Genomic DNA, 20,206 nt, shown 5'->3' with positions numbered 1-20,206 from the left:
GTATCTCGGCCTGGGAAATGGCAGTTCTAGTCTGTAGTACCAGAATATTGTACTTGTTAATCTTTCCTGAGATTGAGTAGTAATACTGAAGGATAAGAATGTTTCTGCCAGATAGTAGACACATGGACACCTGAAGTCTTCCTTCACCACTATAACTGCACACTCACTATAGTAGCTCTAAAAGGTGCTATGACCAATAAAATAACGAACAACAATATAGTATATATTAATTCTATTCCCAAACAGTAAAATGATTTCAAAAAATCAATGTATATGGTTATACATTCATATACATTCAAGGCCAAAAGAAAGTGATAATAAGATTCTGGTAAATCTACCTTTCCTAGATTTTTTTAGTACTTCTGATATTTTTAACATTTTCTTAGAAAAGGAAGCATAGTGGTATAATGCACCACTAAATTCCAATAAATCTGAGGTAAGACTGTTTTCAGAGCTACCCTAATTTTTCTTTCTGAAAATAACCAGAACCATATTATAATTTTGTTTTGGACTAATAAACAAAGCACTCACAGGGCAATAATGGACACAAAAATCTCAAGTCACTAAAGAGATGACATCGTTAAAAACAACAACAACATGCGCATAAATACATTTAGCAATGAATTTGCTTCACATGTGAATTAAAACAATGCATTAAAAATAACAAACATTAAAGGCTTAGATGAAAACCTTCTATGATCTGTTCTGTAAGTTACTGTGTCAAGTGTTCAATAACAATCATTCTAACACTATCGGAAATTTTTCTATATAGACAAAGAAGGCCGGAAGCGTGCATTATTCTACAACAATGCACTCGCCGTTCTTATTATCTCCCTGTATATTTTCACATTGTGGGCGCCATTTTGTTTAAAAATCTGATAAATAAAAACAATTTTTTGTCGAATTTTGTTGTGAAAACTATCTAGAATGATAGAAAATGGTCTAACTAAGAAAATGAATCCGAACACCAATATCTTTAATGCAGTCGTTAACGCTGTACAGACGTTTAAAGTGTTGTTCACGTGACGTCACAATGTAGCGCCAAATAGCACGTGCCATACAATCAAAATCAAGTACGCTATTTTAACGTCGCAGACGAGTTAAGTTTTACATTTATTTCAATTTTAAATCTTTGTTTTTCGCTTGGAAAATTATAGACTGAAATAAAATAAACAAACAAAGTTTTATCAACGTTTTCAAAATTCGTTATTCTCAAAATGTTTCTACACACGGTAGAATTAACGACAGTTTTTTTCAACCAACTGGAACGGCCTTTAACGAACGTTTCTATTGGAAACTCTGAGGTGAAAACAAATTTATCCACCAAACATAAAGTCCAACTTTATAATAGTAATTATATTTTTTCTTGACGTGTTAGAATGGAAATAGATATCTATTCTTCATGCATTGTTGTTTAATAATGCACGTTTTTCGTTCAAATACTTTGTAATTAATCACTCAGGCCTATCGGCCTTCGTGATTATATTACTACGCATTTGAACTCAAACCGTGCATTATTCTACAACAATGCACTCAGAATTGATATCTATTTCCTAATTAAATCATTCTGTATTCTCTTGAATAAAAACTCTCACAATGTTCTGTGTCGCATAGACAGAAATATGATTTATATTCATATTCATAAATGAATTAAAGTATTCCTGTAACCGTTCTTTCTAGTATCTGAAATAATACTGTATCACTCTCTCAAAAACAACTTCATACATTAACATACGAGACTGTCATATAAAATCACATGAACATGTACATTTTCTTATGCAAAATAATTACACTTTTTATTTAAAGCCTGTAATCACAGAACATGTATTTACAGTAAAAAGATGGCAAATCTAAATTTTACCATTACTATACCCTTACAAAAATGCCCGTAGAAATATACCTTGTGACTCATTCCTCCGACATTAGTTCTAGAAAGAACACACACTATATCCTGCAGATATTTGACTAGTGTTTTTTTTTAAAGACATATGTAAATTTAATAAATTTTCAATTTACTATTCCTACTAGATACAAGTATATCTGTGACAGAACAAATAGCAAACAAAGTAGAAGTGAAAGGTATGTAAGATATTGGAGAGGTTTTAGAATGTAAATGAGGTCCAATTATTACTAGATTATGCTATTTCAGATCTTGCATAGATGTACAATAATAAATCTATTTTTGTGCACATATAAAATAAGAGGTGCTTGATTGTTTCTTTGGTGTAAAATCAACTCTATTATATGAGTACAGCAAGTCATATCAAGAGTAATGGAAAATTTGACATTTCAAATACTAGAACACAATTTCTAGTCTCATGAAATTGGTAAAAATCTGGTTATTTCACTGTAACGCAAAGCTTTATCATACCGTATATATAACAAACCCATATGCAAAATCTGTAAATCAGTGTTATAATTTCAAAATTACCTATCCATAGAAATAAAATCCCTTAATCATATCACAACTCTGTAAATAAATGATATTACAATTTTGTAACACACATAAACATCTTTGGTTGTCTTTAACATGTAACAATCTGTCAAAACTGTACCTAATTAATATAACACCAATTATTACAAATCATAATTGGCTTATAATAATTACTAACTAATTAAATTTTAATTAAGTTACAAATGTAACAAAAATTTACATATCTATCTTCCATGATCTGGGAAGAAAGACATCTTTCAAAGATGATATAACTTTCCTACAGGTTTGTATTGATTGTTCATTTCATCTAATTAAGCTTTATATAAAATATAACACAGGATGAATGTTTTTGTTATAGCTACAATTTCATTACATGTATTGTTATTTATTTAGAAAATTCTTGAAAAATCGCAATATTGTGTGACAATACTGACAACTTATGAGTAAACTGTGCAAAATGTCTTCTTTTTTTCCAATTTAAAGTTCTTCAGTGTAGTTTTTTTGTAATATCATTATTATACTTATAAATAACAATTTGTTAGCTTTCAGTTCTTTTAAAAACAGATTATGTAAGCTTAAATTACACTTATCCTACTACTCTAACTAGCAGACTATAATATCAAATATAGCACAAACATGTACACACACAGATGCTCAAAAAAAAAATCATATATCCCGTAATGAACTTGCAGTAATACCATCACATTTATAAACAATACAGGTTAAAACTTTGTAAATTAAATGCTATAAATTTAACATCTACCTTCATTTCATACAAATTCATCAACAATTATACATGAATGTTAAAATAAACTTACAATGAGCATGAATAAACATGACATAATCATATCATGATTTACAATTATAGCAAAAAATAACTGAATTGATAAACTTACTGTGGGAGAATTGATAAACTTATTAAAGATAAACATACTGATGCGAAGATTAGCCAAACATGCAAAAATTTCTTTATATACATTTTGTGTATTTAAGCAAAGGATTTCATGTTAAGAAAAAATTACTACACACACATTAAGCATTTGGGTGTTTTGTCTAAACTAAAAGAGAGCTTCACATGCATTAAGTGTAAGGAGCATTTATCATGTGTGTGTAAAAATCTTTCATGGACATTCTGTGGTAACATTTTTTTTGTTTTAAAAAGACACAACCAAAAAATTATTCCTTTTCTGAATAATGTAGGATATCTGTCCAAGTGAAAAACATTTTTATTACAAGTAAACAACACTCGCTCTTACCATTTCTACCAATTGAGGTACAGGGGCATATGATTCTTTGCAATTTTCTCCTATTACAACCCATTCTTATATGTGTATATGTATATCTTTCATACCAAGTGGTATTTTTTTTGATAATTATGTTTCCATGGTATTATGACTATGATTTGTCTCCCTTTAATGATCAAGAATTCTGAGATTTCCTGACACAATTTTGTTCTCAAGTATGGCACCAGATGGAATATCAATTCTGTCTCCGTGATTTGCTATAATTATAACGGTCCCCTGAAATATAAACAATAGCATTATTTATATAAACCACCATTTAACTTAACTAAGACTTTTACAATGGACACATTTCAATATTATGACCAGAACCACAGCATCTGATTCAAGAAATATTTCTTATTTCACTCTTATTAAATATAAATAAAAAAACAAAAAACAAAAACAACGAAAAACAACAAAAAACTTTTGAGATATTCTGTTTTTATGTCAACAGTACATTTCCAGAGAATCGTTTTAACAAAATCAACATAAGTACATGTACTGTTTTCATTTATTTAGTCTAAGTTTTGCCAACAATCGTTTCAATCATTTAGCAAATTTTTTATTCATACTCTTTCTTAATTAAGATTTAAACAAATACAAATAACAATAAAAAAGTAATTTATAATACATGGTTTGATTTGAAATTTGCCCTAAAAATGATGAATAATTGAGTGTAAACTGAGAGATTAACAAAAAGCCCATTAAGTGTGGTAAAATACAGGTAAAAATAAATTTGTTAGCACTGTAAATCTGTAAACCATAACTGCTAACATGGTTACTGGTTGTCACTAGGATTCACATAGCAACTGTGTACACTGTACATTAATACATCACTAAGTTACTTGTGGAAACTGTGTAACAGACTTTACGGTGTGATTTGAAAATCAATATTTGGAAAGACGGTGTTTAAAATGGTACTGGAAAATACATAGATTTAATGTTTTGCAATGCGCATAGCCCAAGGGGGTATATAATATCCTATGTAAAATCGTTGTTCAAATATTTACCTTCAATGTAACATTCTTTCCAAACGTCACATCTCCTGATACAGTTAAATGATCCAACTCAAGTATATCAGGAATACTGGCAAACCTCCACAAGAAATCCTTCACCTGTTAATATATAAAGATAAGATAAGATATATCACATTCCACACAAAACCTTTTGTAGACTATGTGATATATAGTAGATGCTTTAAAAAAGAAACAAAAGTGTATCTTCTGTTGCAATGTAGCAGAATTTACATATGTAACAAATCAAAAAAACATATTAAATAAATAACTCCCACAAATGAGAATAAAATAACTAAGAACTTACTTTGGTGAAGTGTGAGCCCAGCTTACTGAGAGGTACAGATGGGAATGACCTTTTTGGGTTCATTTCCAGGGAACCAGCTTTCAAACTGTACAAATTGCTCATAATAATCAAAAGATCAGATGTTGTTTTCACAGGCAAGAAACGCCGACGTGGCACATTTATACCTATAAAAGATAAACAATGTATAAGTGTTTATGGCAAGCTCTTTTTCATCAATATCATCATCAACATTTTGTTCCATGTTGTTGTCATTACTTTCATTAAAGAGACTCATCTGAGGTCTTTTTGGCCTGACGGGACTGAAAATTTTTTCCAAGAATTGCATACTATTTGATGAAGATCATCACAAAGAACTTGTGTTCAAATTTTCAGGTCAAATTATCAACTTTTCAGTTGCACAAAAAAAATTATTATTCTGGAAAACAAATGGGGTGAGAGAATGACTTGAAATTTTGAAGACAAGTAAATTGATCAAGACTTACATGAAATGGAACACACATTCCAGAAAAATATTTCCAGTCCCAGCATGTGGTAAAACCCCAACAAAGAACTTGCTTATGTTGTAAAGTACGGACTATCCTACTTCTCCTTCAGAGACATGTTTACAGTGAAATTGTTTCATTAAAAATACAAAAAAATAACGGTTAAGAGATAAAGCAATAGTTATTACAGTAAAGTCTCCCAGTCAAGTTGCTAATTGATTTGCAAAACATGTTGACATTTTGAAAAGAAAGGAGTAAGATAAAGAAGTTTTTATGGATTTTTAGACAACCTTCCCAACACATTCAACATGTACACATTTAATCACCTCTATAGTAGGAAAGTAAAATTGTCAGAAAAATGTTTTCTAACAAAAAAAAGGAAAAAAGAATGTGTTCATAGGACACTTATGCACACACTTTATTTAATGTCACATTGGCATTTTTACATATCAATTTGAAACTGAAAGTCTAACAACTTGTCACTTTCACTAGTAAAGGCAAGTGTTGTATTATAAACTTCATTTTATACAGATACTGCTGTGCCATACTTTAGAATGGACATGATTTAGCCCGGGGTTCTATGATATCAAGGTACTTAACGTTATCGGAAAATATTTAAATATAAATATCATAAGAGAGTGAGATTTTTCGTCCATCTTATAAGTGAACCTTTTCCAGAACTGTTTGTCAAAAAATTATTTCAAAAGAACCAATAAAAATGACTTTTTTTAGAATATTTTCAATGTCTGCCATTTTGGGTAATTTCAGAGGAGGTTACTATGGTATCAAGGTAATCCCAAAAAAAGCAAGTATGGAAGGATAGATGGGTCAAAACTTTCAAGTTAAGTTGTGAAAAACTTCCAACAGTTAACTTGCTGTTAAATTAAAACTATATGAACAGACTATATGTCAGTATATGTGTTTGTAACATATTTTAATTGACTGTGTAAAAACCATAAAGGAAAATGGTAGTCAAATATGAAGGTTTTATAAAATAGTTTTCTTGCCACAAATACATTAGATAGATAGATATAATTTATTGACGTATACATATTTGTACATAGTCACAATAAGAAACACGTAATACATAAATCATAAGTCATGGTACGATCATATTGAAAATAAACATTGTTAAACAAAAGTATATATGGAGAATGTTCTTAAATCCATATTTAAACAATACAAAGTTGGCATTACTCTTACTAAAAAAAAATGCAAAAATGACTTTCATATATTTAATATGTAGTGAATCAACGATTAAAATTACATGATAAATACCATACTGTCGCTTTTTAATGAGCAAAATTATCATGCGCATACTGGTAAAAATAGTCTTTAAATGGTAATATTAATAAGGTCATATCGACGCTTAGTAGCAAAGATGATGTATTTAGCAAGTCCAATTAATTCGGATTTATTTTTTGACTTCAAAAGCTGCAAAAATTTAAACATACTCGGCCTTCTGTAAAAATATGGCTTAATGAACTCCCTACGTAATGCAGTATAACAATTGCAAATGATAATAAAATGAAATTCATCCTCAATTTCTTGAAGATTACATAATTCACATTTTCTTTCAGAACGTGGATTTCTATTAGGACCATACCTCTCTGCCTCTATCTTTAATTTATGAGAAGATAATCTAATACGAGATAAATTTTGTCTGTAGGATTTAATGAATAAATTATCAAGATAAAATGCAGGTTCAAATTTGTCAATCAAATGTACATACAAATTAGACAAAAGTGGACTAGATTGAATGTCTGCATTTACCTTTTGTATAAAACAATCAACTAATCTACGTTTGAATATTTCAACAAACTCTTTTGGGCTGTATTGCAATGGGTTGAGCCATACATCTGTGAATCCATATTCATTTAAAATAGAATGAACCTTAGCTGCCCAGGAGTTATATCCATTATCATGAAGACTTATTGATGAATAAAAAGCAGACTTTAAGATATTATTATTTGAATGAAGAATATGTAACCAGAATCTTATTATTTGAACATATCTTTGAACATAAAGAGGATATCGGCCTAACTCCAAATAAACTGCTGCAGTACATGTACTGTGTTTTACGCCTAACAATGACTTGCAGAATTTCAAGTGAATCCTTTCTATATCCTTAGATTTTGTAAAACCCCATATTGCACAAGAATAATTTAGTGTTGAGGAAACAAACGCATCAAAGAGTTGGAGTGAAACGGAAGGGGTCACATCATATTTGTTAATATTACGAAGTAAAACATTTTGGGCTTTCATAGCTTTTCCTATAGCATACTGATTATGAAGTTGAAAAGACCCCGTATAATTAAAGACTACACCCAAATAGTTGAAGTTATCAACAGTCTCTAATAAAGTATTGTCGTATGACCATTTTTCATTTTCTCTGATGCTTCCCCTCTTCCTAAAAACCATTGTTTTAGTTTTATCTGTGTTGACCTCTAGGCCCCATTTATCACAATAAAGCTTTAAGTTATTTAGATTCGATTGCAATTCTTCAATTGACTTTCCAAATATGACCATATCGTCGGCAAAAAGTAAAATAATCATACATATATCATAAAAAGTGAAACCCTTATCGTTATTACTATCATCATTCCTTAAGTATTGTTCCAGATCTTCCAGAAATAAAGCAAACAAAATCGGTGAATTATTTTGGCCCTGTCTTAGACCAATAGAAATATCAAAAAAGTCTGACAAAGTATTACAGTGCTTAACACAGGAAGACACCGAAGAGTACATATCTCTAAATATCCTGATCAATTTACCATCTAGTCCGAGATTAAAAAGTTTATACCAAAGAGCATTACGATAGATTGAATCGAAGGCTTTTTTAATGTCAATAAAACAACAATAAAGACGTAAATTTTGGGATAGTATTCGTTCCACTAAAGAGTGCAAAACAAAAATTGCATCAACGGTGCTTACACCTGAACGAAAACCGAATTGTGCGTCAGACTGTATATTGTTATCACGCGCCCAATTTTCAACCCGTTTTGTTAATACCTTTGTAAATAATTTACCAAAATTGCTAATTAATGTTATTCCTCTATAATTATTAGGTACCCTCTTATTTCCCTTTTTATATAATGGTACAATGTAACCATAAGACCATACTTTTGGGAAATGACCGGAATTAAATATAGTGTTAAAACAGTCAGTGATATGACCGATAAGTATGTCGGACGTCTCAATGAAAAACTCATTTAATAAATTATCGGCAGGACATGGTGCCTTATTTCGCTTAAGATCTTTAATTGCCATTAGTATTTCATTAGACGTAATAGGCGTATTCAGGCATTCAAAAGATGGATTATTTATATTAAAGTCTGTTTCAGAGATAAAACATTCTACATCTTCTATACGTGTAGATCTTATATCATTGAACAAGCTAGAAAAATATTCACGAAATTCTTCAGGTTTTACATCGTTTGAACAATTTTCAAGTTTTGGCTTAAAATGATTCCAAAATTGCTTTGGTTTTGATTTACGAAGTTCGCATAATTCGCGCGACTTTTTAGTCTTAAACACTCTTTTTTTCTTGCGCATTAAAAGTTTATAAGAACGTTTACGCTCAAAAAATAATTGTCTGTTATCTATTGATTTGTTTCCATTAAATGAATTAAGCGCTAAAATATACAGTTTCTTTGATTCTACACACTCGCGATCAAACCACTCTTTATTACATGATGTATCATGCATATTGCATGATATCCGCGAATGTTTAAAGTACGGTTCGGCCACTTCTTCAATCAACGAGGAAAAACCCTCAACTAAATTATCAATAGAAAGGCTCTCCGATGTACCGTTACTAAGTAGAAGTGCATTAAACTCGGGAAGCTTTGAAATGATATCACGTCTAAAGTTTATCTTGTGATCATCTGACCATTTATAAAATGTATACTCCGAGGTATTTTCATAATCATTTATATTTTGACTTCTTATCAAAGAATTAATATTAATTTCAAAGAAGAGTGGTGCATGGTCACTGTATTCGTTAAACGGTAACAGTTGAAATGTATTAATCCGCTTAAAATCTTTATCATTCAAAACCAAATAGTCAATTGTACTACATGATCGTTGGTTAAAAAATGTGAACGAACTGGTATCACCAATTCTACCGTTAGCTATTCGCAATGATGTGGACTTACAAAAATCAAGCATACGAAACCCCCGAGCATTGCATACATTATCTTCTGAGGCCCGTCCTTGAGCAATATCAGGCGTATAAAAAACAAAATCTAGCTGATCATTACAAACATCAAAGGAAATAAAATCATTATGGCTACCAACTCGTGAGTTCCAATCCCCAGCAATCAGTACTGTTCCTAGCGTTTCAAAATATGATACATCATCAAATAATAAATCAAACAAATCATCATTAATTATACCAGCAATAGGGGACTCGTCTGACCAAAGGTAAACTCCACACAAATAAATATCAGTATCAAGTGAAAAATAATTATTTCATTACTCACCAAATTAAATTTATTGGCAGATGAAAATGAATCTAGTGTGCAAGTTTTACAAATATTAGCATCATCATGTGTTGCTTTTACTAGCAGTCACAAAAAATTTAAATACCTTGATATCATAGAACCCTTGATATTATAGGAACCGAGTATACTTTGGCATCCAATAATTATTGACAAAAAGTCATTGAATACTCTAATGCCAAACAATAGCCTCATTAAATCAACTCCTTAATACCAGGATATGTTGAATTAATGACATAAAAAAAATGAGACAATTTCTGATGCAATCATAGATTTTAAAATAAATAAAGTTTTCTTATTTTTTTTTCAAGAAACAAATATGAAAAACGTATAAGTTAAGATACAATTGTGAAAAAGTTTAAGTTAAGAAACAATTGTGAAAAATGTTTAAGTGAAATGTATGAAACTTTTTTATTTGAACCTTTTCCTTACAGAATAAAAAACAACAACTTTACTTTTGATGGATAAGATTATAAAAATCCAATTTCTATAAGATAAGCTACAGATGATCTGAAACAACTCTAATCTTATATACTTCAAAATTCCTTATAAGCTGAAATTATATTTTAACTCTAAGCAAATAAAGGTCAAATTGATCAAAGTTAAAGTATAAACATGTATAATTGCTACATGTACATGCAGGCATAGTGTTCAATAGTCTACATCCTTATCAATCTGTTGCCATGGTAAAAATAATGACAATTAAAATAGGTTTGTGCGTAAAAATTAATAACAAATATTGTTGATGTGAACCATACACACCCATATCAGGTAAAAGGGTGTATTCAAAATCTTAATTTGATTATAATAAAAGGGAGAGTGAATGCATGTTGTTTGTGGGTGTTTGTGACAGCTTGTAGGATATGTTAGTTACTCTAAACAATACAGACAGGAACGGTAAAAATATGTTACATTTCTTTGTAGGCTACAATCTGTTTCATGGTGTTATCATTGTGTAAACAATTTCTTATTGAATCCTTAAATGTAAATAAAAACATACTCCATTACATCAATCTATTTTCTGTTGTATTTCTTAAAATAGAGAAAAATGGGATCCCAAAAGAATGCCCAAAAGGACAATATTGAAAATGTTGCAGGCCAAATTTGACTTTTGTTTTTATTTTTTTATGGATAACACAATGAAAAAAATTTAAGTTGGCCTGGCTCTATACAGGTGGCAAACATATACTTTCAGTTCCGGCAGGTTACAAGTTAAAAGATCATAGACTTCCAAGCTTACATTTAACTATCTAACTTATTTTATTTTGCGATACTAGAGCTTTTTGCTCCCCTTTGTTGTTGTGGAGAACATTTGTCCCTCATTTGTTAAGAAAGAGCAGACATTTGCCACCACTAACGAATTAATAGGGCGGACATTTGCTCTCCTCCCCACCCAAGCCCTCTCTCACCCTGCACAAAAAAAAAAATAATTTTATTTTATTTTTCAGTTTGTTTTGTTTATATGAATGTTCCTTGTTCTGCCAAGTTGCCTTTGCAGCACATACATGTATCTATGTTCGCTCTGTCATGTATGTTTCAATTTTCTGTTATTTCCTTAATATTGCTTATACCTGAATAATTTGAAAAGTATATATATATAAAAAAATAGTGAGAGATAATGAAAAAAGCACGTGGATCAAACAATAAATGGTACATGTGACATAAGTGAAAATAGACAGTTCAGAGAAAAGTGAAAAGGGAAGGAGCTGTTAATATATTTTAACTGACTCATTCAGAATACCTGTACATACATGTATAATTTAGGAAATGTACAAAATATTTGAGTATTAATGGTAATCAAAACACTTTTAAAGTGTATGTAGGGGCATGGAAAAACTGGGCTTTTAGAGTCTACACCAGAGTTTGAAGCAAAGGGTCTGTTCGAGAGAAAGAACTAGAAATGTGTCCATAGGACAATGATGCCCCTGTTTTGTCAGTCTTAGAATGGACATTGTGGCAGAATAAAAGTGAAACAGACATACAGACAAGGGCAAATTTATACGTTCCCACTAAATATACACTTTCCCACTAAATATACAATCTATAAACAAAACTTAAAAGCAAATGAGCTGTGTCACGACAAAACCAACATAGTGGGTTTGCGACCAGCATGGATCCAGACAAGCCTGCGAATCCGTGCAGTCTGATCAGGATCCATGCTGTTCGCTATCAGTTTCTCTACTTGTAATAGGGTTTGAAAGCGAACAGCATGGATCCTGATCAGACTGCGCAGACTGGTCTGGATCCATGCTGGTTGCAAACGCACTATGTTGGTTTTGGCGTGACGCGGCTCAAATGAGATATGTACAGACATATCAGAACCAGGATAATTACTTAAAACTACATGTATTAAACCATAACATGTTGAATTCTTAAATATACTTGTCTAGCTCCCATTTTAATAACTGCTTATTATCACTTTCGCATGGCTATTCAGACTGGCCTAGCTCTTAACTGGTGGCAAAGGCTAATCACTATAAGTTCCAAAAATCTTTCACTTACCCATAGCTCCATCAAAACTCTTTATAGCAGCACCTACAGCTGTTTCCAGTTGTATCACATTTAAACCATTGTCCAACGTCTGCAAAATATTATAAATCAATGTTTCAAATAATTTATGGAAATAAAAATGCACACTAACTGAATCTTAAAGGGACTCTACTGAGGCTTTCTGACATGATCAGCAATAAGTGTTAGGAGTCATTGTCTTTTTTTTAAAGTGTGACAAATCTCGTTTATTCATATCTTTACTTTGAAAATTGGCATATGTGTTATATGGCATATTGGCATAAGGAAACATATGGGTTGGCTTTTTATCAGAAAGGAAACAAAGATTTAATACATGAATCTAAAAACTATCATATGAAACAAATGTTAAGTGTTAAAACATTACCTTTGGATTGACAATAATTTCCATGTGTAATGTCCTTTCTTCTAATACACGCTTTATAGCTTGAAGATTTATCCACAGATTGTTGGTATTAAATATCCTGTAATATCAATTTTATATAGACTTCAAAGTTATAAAAAACATATGTTAATGGGGGAAAATATATGAGCCAAGTCATGAAAAAACCAAAATAGTGCGTTTGCGACCAGCATGGATCAAGACCAGCCTGCGAATCTGCCCAGTCTGATCAGGATCCATGCTGTTCGCTATCAGTTTCTCTACATGTAATAGGGTTTGTAAGCGAACAGCATGGATCCTGATCAGACTGCGCGCATGCGCAGGCTCGTCTGGATCCATGCTGGTAGCAAACGCATTATGCTGGTTTTGTCATGACATGGCTCATATTGTCACCTTCTCTTAAGCTACCATTTCTCGTGTAGTTTAATAAATTTCCTAAATAACTTGATTTGACATAGAACATATACTGGGTTTAGAGAAAATCAATGTATTAAATGAACATTATTTTATATATTGAAAAACAGTAAAATAAATATTGCTTGTCTTCTTTCTGTTAACATTTTATGCTTAGTTATCACAATTTCTTTGAAAAATCACATTTCTACATATTTATATCACAAGCCACTAATGCATAGAATAAGTCTTGATGGTCTTCATAAGTGAGTAGCTTCAAGACCTTTACAGCATACTTTACTATTTTAGTGTTGTAGTCAAATCAGAAGTTTATTTTTTCTTTTCTTTTTCAAACCATTCAACAGACCATATTTTTATCTCATATTTTGTAATCAATTATTTCAGACTTAGAATATCAAGCTTATTTCTTTTAATTTCTCCTGTTTAACCCTTTACCACATATATACGCGAAACAACGCACTTTCGACCCCCCCCCCTTTTTGGGGCCTCAAATAGTGAAAAAATGTCCTATTTGGGCCCTAAACATAAGTTTTCGATTGAGAAATGTTGCTAAAAAAATTGAGCACTTTTTCGGCGCCGCCCCCCATCCAAAAGATACATCAGGGGATTGCCAGAAAGTTAGGGGGGGTTTGAAGGGGGCGGAGTCCCCCTCATCGCCAAAAAAATTTTGGACTTGTGAGAGGCTAAAAATGACCCCAGGTCGACCATAATGTAACGTTTAACCAAAGCTGAAAAGCCTTTGACTCTATCTCAATCCATTGAGAAGTTGCAGCACTTTGAAATAAATTTTGATGGAAAAAATCGAGGCAAAATAGTGATTTTTGGCAATTTTGAGATGTCCCCTCATTGCCATGGTAACAGGAAATTTAAGACTGAGCATGTTGTTACAAAGGCAATGGTCCAGTCAACATTTGTGCCAAGTTTGATTAGTATTGAAGCATTGTTCATAGTTTCATAGCAGTTTGAACTTGTAACAGGAGGCTTTTCAGTGAAAACGGCCATTTTTCACAATAGGGTTAAAACACTTAACATGAGCCAATGATCAGCTATAATGATATGATATACAAAACAAACTTACTTGAATTTGCTGACACTTTTGAATTCATCAACCTGTAAAATTATAAACCATCTTTAAAAGCAAAAATGACAGTGGTCATCTGGCAATGTTGTCAATGGCATTAGATCATAACCTAACAATTTCTAGCTAGCACTTTTAACTATTTCACCAATAGTCTCAACCACACTACAGTGACTACACCAATATTCTTGAATTACAACATTGTCCGGCCTTAACTTTGAAATTTCAGTGAATGATTCAACCCTGACTTTGGTCTGGCTTTTAAAACAGTCCATTCAAAGTGATAGGATATTTCAATATTATATTACAACAAGAGCTGTCATGCAAAAGTGACAAATGCCCCGAAAAAGTTTCTTAACCTTGACCTTGAAGGTAGGGACATGGGTCTTGGGCACGTCACATCATCCTGATGTGGAAGAAATTTATGAAAAGTTAATTTAACATCCTTTAATGTGTACCTTCAAACTCTTCATGCGAGAATGCAAAAATTTGGGGCAAAGTTTATTTAAAACCTTTTTTTATGCTTTTAAAAAAGTTACAGGGGTTTTCCTGGGAAACCAATGAATGTGACATTAAATATAAAAACCTTGAACCCTCCCTTTTTAAATTAAACCCTTGAAAATTTCCTTTTAAAAAAAATGACATGGTCTTGAATGGGTAAGGCATTCTTTTCCAAAAATTTTTCTAGAATCCTTTAACCAAATTAAACCCAAAGTTACAGGTTTTTTAAAAACATGATTAATGTTTGAATTTTGGTGGCCAAAAACGGGGCCAGAAAGGAGGGCCAAAAATTTTGGTCCAATTAAAATTCACCCTTCGGGCCTAAAATTTTTTTTTAATCACCAGTTTCCAGCAGGTTAATTCGGGTTGGCTCGTGTAATACAATCACTTTTCCCATTCCCAGCTTTTGTAAAGGGTTCCATCATAAAGAGCTAAAGAATTTTATTTCCCCAATCTATGCAAATTAGCTGCATTGAAAGTATACAATTTCTTTGAAATTTTTAAGCTCTATTCAAAAGAAATTGCACATAACATCACATACTAGCCTCAAATACCGATACAATGGTGATTCTGGACAATTTTGTGTCAAGCATTATGCAGTACTGTGGATATTTTGTCTATACCTGGTGACATACTTACACTGTATACTCTTACACAGCTTAAGTTATACAGTAAATTATAAATTATATACACATCATCTAAATATAACAATCCTCACAAGGGAACTTGTCATAAATAATATAATCTTTAAATCTCCCTGCCAATTCTCTTTAGAATGTTCTTAATCATTTTCATATAATAACCATTTTCTTATAACTAAATGTATCATTTTATTTATAACAATCATCAATTCCTTTAAAACAAATAGCACTAGAATGTTATCATATATTTGTGCCAAATAGAAATCCATCTATTACTTACGTAATCTTTCGGGACTTGAGCAATTTCCAGCAACCTCAATTTGCCATCATAGTCTACCAACGTACCTCCCTACAACATGTAAACAATTGTGATATCAACAGTTTTTATCATTCTAATTAATTTGTATCAAATTAGCAGTGAACAAAGTAGACACAATTAACATGACTAATGGCAATCTAAAAGAAAAAACACTTTAAAATGCAACAAAAAAGTCATGTTTTCAAAAATTATTGTACCCGGAATATTCTCAGCTTTCAAAACAAACTTATGCTCATACTGAAACTGTCATGGTGAAAACGGGTACAATATGAAACCATAGAACACATAGTGTAATATTATTAATGTAATAGAGAAGGATTTTGTATCTATTCAAAACTACTTTCATTTATAACAAAGTACAATCATTAAATGGCGTCACTGTCATACAAAAACTCACTGTAAACAATCGATTTCAATCACAAAAACAATTTGTTGTTAACAAATTTAAAGGCACATTATGCCTTAAAAATGCTAATTTTTTTCTTCTTGAGAAATGGCATAAATAAGCTTATAAAGTTTAAATAATGGTTTTAGAGCATGTTAATGCTCATCACCTGATGTAATTGGAATGAATGTAAAATATTTTGTAATGAATGTAGCAAAATAAAAACAAAGTAGTATTTTGACTTTTGTAAATTGCCAAAATGCAACAGAAGCCAAAGATGATTTCAGGTAATTGGCCAATGAGTAACATTTTGGAAACTATAACAGGACACTGAAAATAAATAGCTTTTGAGAAATAAAAATAAAAGCATTTCTTGACCATAATTGGCTTTACATAAAGAGTTATAAGAATTATAAGATTTTTAAAAGTTGACCCATTATTTATTGCTGTTAGCTTAATATACATAAAAACAGCAAAATAAACTTTTAAAAGCTTTTATACTAGATTTACAATACTGTATAAATGCTTTCTTCATTAAAATATTTCTTTGTTACTATAGAAACATACATGGAATATTGTTTAATATACATGTACAGGTTGAGTTTTGTTAGGTAATATGACAGTAGTGCTAATACATATTACATTATAAATTATCAGTTTTTAATACCTGTCTATCACATAATATAACTGATACATACATGTATTGTCTACAAGTTAACTTACTTTAATATCTGCTCTGGTTTTATCTGTGACTTCCATCAAAAATTCTGGGGACTTGCAACCCTCAGCATTAAGTAAAAACTTCAGGATATCTTGCAATTAAGTTAAAGAGAAAATCTAAGTGAATTGATTACATTATTTTATTGAATAAGCCATAATTTAATAGAACAACTGTATTATGAATCAAGCATCTATTTATAGAAAGAATTACGATTGTATTGCAAAAGTTTTACCTGTAAATAATGAGCCTGAACTGTATAGAATGAACCCAGGTTTTTATTCTGGCTAATTTTGATGACCAATATTTGGTCATATTCCCAATGCCAAAAATTATGTTCTTTCCCAATTTCAAGAGAAAATTCCCAATTCAGGGAAGAAAGAATGAAAAAGTAAAATTACTGTCATTTTGTTAAAAATAACTGCACTTTGTCATATAAAATTGAAATCTTGCAATCAAAATTGTAATATGTAATTACAAGTGAAATATAAACTGAGTTTAATTTTTCTTTTAAATGAAGTATACAGTATATCATAAGTTTTTCCCAATTTGTCTAAAATATCAAAAAATTCCTGGGTGTTGGGTCATGTTCACAAAGTGCTGAGAAAAAAACAACATTGGAACCATGATTGTACAGAATAAAGATAAATAAATAGCAATATTTTTAGAGAAAGGTCATATTTGTATCATAAGAAGCCACATGTGTACATGAACCATGATCATATTTGTAAAAAAAATTGACTCTCATAACTATGTAGAATGAGCCATGATCATATAGAAATGCCAAATTTGTATAGAATGACTCACAACTAAACAGATTGAGCCATGATCATATAAACATGCCATATTTGTATACAATGACTCATAACTTAATGAAATGAGCCATGATCATATAAAAATGCTTAACTTGCATAAAATGATCAATGGGCATCAATTGTAAATTAACAGCCTGATTTTATTGAAAGATGACCAACAACTGAATGGAAAGAGTCACAAAATAATTGTAAGATTTGAGCTTAATACGAAACATTTATTAAGGTCAACTTCTAGAACTGACAAAACATTATAAAATAAGGTTATTATTGAAAGGATACTGATGTCAACCGTTGCACCAAGATTATCAATGTTTGATACAAACATATACTCTTTCCCTTGCTTGATAAATTCTTCTAATAAGCCAGAATTATAGAAGCTTGCATATATATCACCGTGACCAGGTGGATACCAGCTGAAAAATCAAATACAGATCATGTTACATCAAAAGATAGAATAATCTCTCTTTAATCATTTTCATTTATTGTACAGTAGAAAAATTGGGTTATAACATCAAACATTTTGTCAAAGTATAACTGAAAGTTGCCATTTTAAAGCTATGATGAAATATGTCACATGTATTGTGTTGAGAGTGCTATGATAAGGCATATTACATAAACTGTGCTATATAGAAGGTCGCCAATACAGTGGCTTGAAGTTGCCAACATGTTTTATGCTATGATAAAGCATGTCACATGAACTGTGCTAAGATAAAGTTTGTCAACATGTATTGAGCTGTGATGAAGTTTGTCAACATGTATTGTGCTGTGATGAAGGTTGTCAACATGTATTGTGCTATGATAAAGGTTGCCAACATGTATTATACTATGATGAAGATTGTCAACATGTATTATGCTATGATGAAGGATGTCAACATGTATTATGCTATGATGAAGGTTGTCAACATGTATTATGTTATGATGAAGGATGCCAACATGTATTGTGCTGTGTGATGAAGGATGTCGACATGTATTATGCTATGATGAAGGTTGTCAACATGTATTATGCTATGATGAAGGTTGTCAACATGCATTTTGCTATGATGAAGGATGCCAACATGTATTATGCTATGATGAAGGTTGTCAACATGTATTGTGCTGTGATGAGGGTTGTCAACATGTATTATGTTATAATAAAGGATACCAGCATGTATTATGTTATTATGAAGGATGTCAAAATGTATTATGCTATGATGAAGGTTGTCAACATGTATTATGCTATGATGAAGGATGTCAACATGTATCATGCTATGATGAAGGTTGTCAACATGTATTATGCTATGATGTAGGTTGTCAACATGTATTGTGCTATGATGAAGGTTGTCAACATGTATTATGCTATGATGAAGGATGTCAACATGTATTATGCTATGATGAAGATTGACAACATGTATTATGCTATGATGAAGGTTGTCAACATATATTATGCTATGATGAAGGATGTCAACATGTATTATGCTATGATGAAGTATGTCAACATGTATTATGCTATGATGAAGGTTGTCAACATGTATTATGCTATGATGAAGGTTGTCAACATGTATAATGTTATGATGAAGTATGTCAACATGAAGTATGTCAACATGTATTATGCTATGATGAAGTATGTCAACATGTATTATGCTATGATGTAGGTTGTCAACATGTATAATGCTATGATGAAGGTTGTCAACATGTATAATGCTATGATGAAGGATATCAACATGTATTATGCTATGATGAAGGTTGTCAACATGTATAATGCAATATGTATTGTGCTATGATGAAGGATATCAACATGTATTATGCTATGATGAAGGTTGTCAACATGTATTATGCTATGATGAATGGTATCAACATGTATTATGCTATGATGAAGGTTGTCAACATGTATTATGCTATGATGAAGGTTGTCAACATGTATTGTGCTATGATGAAGGATGCCAACATGTATTATGCTATGATGAAGGTTGTCATCATCTATTATGCTATGATGAAGGTTGTCAACATGTATTGTACTATGATGAATGGTATCAACATATATTGTGCTATGATGAAGGGTGTCAACTGATATTGTGCATTGATGAAGGTTTTCAAAAGGTATTTTGCTATGATGGAGAATGCCAACATGTATTATGCTATGATGAAGGATGCCAACCTGTATTATGCTATGATGAAGGTTGTCAACATGTATTATATTATGATGAAGGTTGTCAACATGTATTATGCTATGATGAAGGTTGTCAACATATATTGTGCTATGATGAAGGTTGTCAACATGTATTATGCTATGATGAAGGGTGTCAACTGATATTGTGCATTGATGAAGGTTTTCAAAAGGTATTTTGCTATGATGGAGAAATGCCAACATGTATTATGCTATGATGAAGGTTGTCAACATGTATTATGGTATGATGAAGGTTGTCAACA

The 20,206-nt window shown here is 31.2% G+C and overlaps 1 protein-coding gene across 3 annotated transcripts in view; it reads right to left on the bottom strand.

Moving 5' to 3' along the window:
- Nucleotides 1-217: 217 nt before the first annotated feature.
- LOC132729321 (UTP--glucose-1-phosphate uridylyltransferase-like) overlaps nucleotides 218-20,206 on the bottom strand; it is a 40,764-nt gene continuing 20,775 nt past the window's right edge. For all 3 annotated transcript variants that reach the window (XM_060715061.1, XM_060715060.1, XM_060715059.1), the window contains exons 7-15: nucleotides 18,080-18,213; nucleotides 16,991-17,079; nucleotides 15,844-15,912; nucleotides 14,422-14,453; nucleotides 12,915-13,011; nucleotides 12,524-12,602; nucleotides 5,038-5,201; nucleotides 4,728-4,832; nucleotides 218-3,954 (exon numbers count right to left, since the gene is read on the bottom strand). In XM_060715061.1, the coding sequence (XP_060571044.1) occupies nucleotides 3,847-3,954; nucleotides 4,728-4,832; nucleotides 5,038-5,201; nucleotides 12,524-12,602; nucleotides 12,915-13,011; nucleotides 14,422-14,453; nucleotides 15,844-15,912; nucleotides 16,991-17,079; nucleotides 18,080-18,213 (877 nt within the window). In that variant the 3' untranslated portion in view covers nucleotides 218-3,846. The remainder of the gene's footprint in view (nucleotides 3,955-4,727; nucleotides 4,833-5,037; nucleotides 5,202-12,523; nucleotides 12,603-12,914; nucleotides 13,012-14,421; nucleotides 14,454-15,843; nucleotides 15,913-16,990; nucleotides 17,080-18,079; nucleotides 18,214-20,206) is intronic.

The sequence above is a fragment of the Ruditapes philippinarum genome, unplaced genomic scaffold (genome assembly GCF_026571515.1).
Source record: "Ruditapes philippinarum isolate M1 unplaced genomic scaffold, ASM2657151v2 ctg17_1_1_1_1, whole genome shotgun sequence".
NCBI classification, from domain to species: domain Eukaryota; kingdom Metazoa; phylum Mollusca; class Bivalvia; order Venerida; family Veneridae; genus Ruditapes; species Ruditapes philippinarum.
This window is presented reverse-complemented; position numbering and strand designations above follow the sequence as displayed.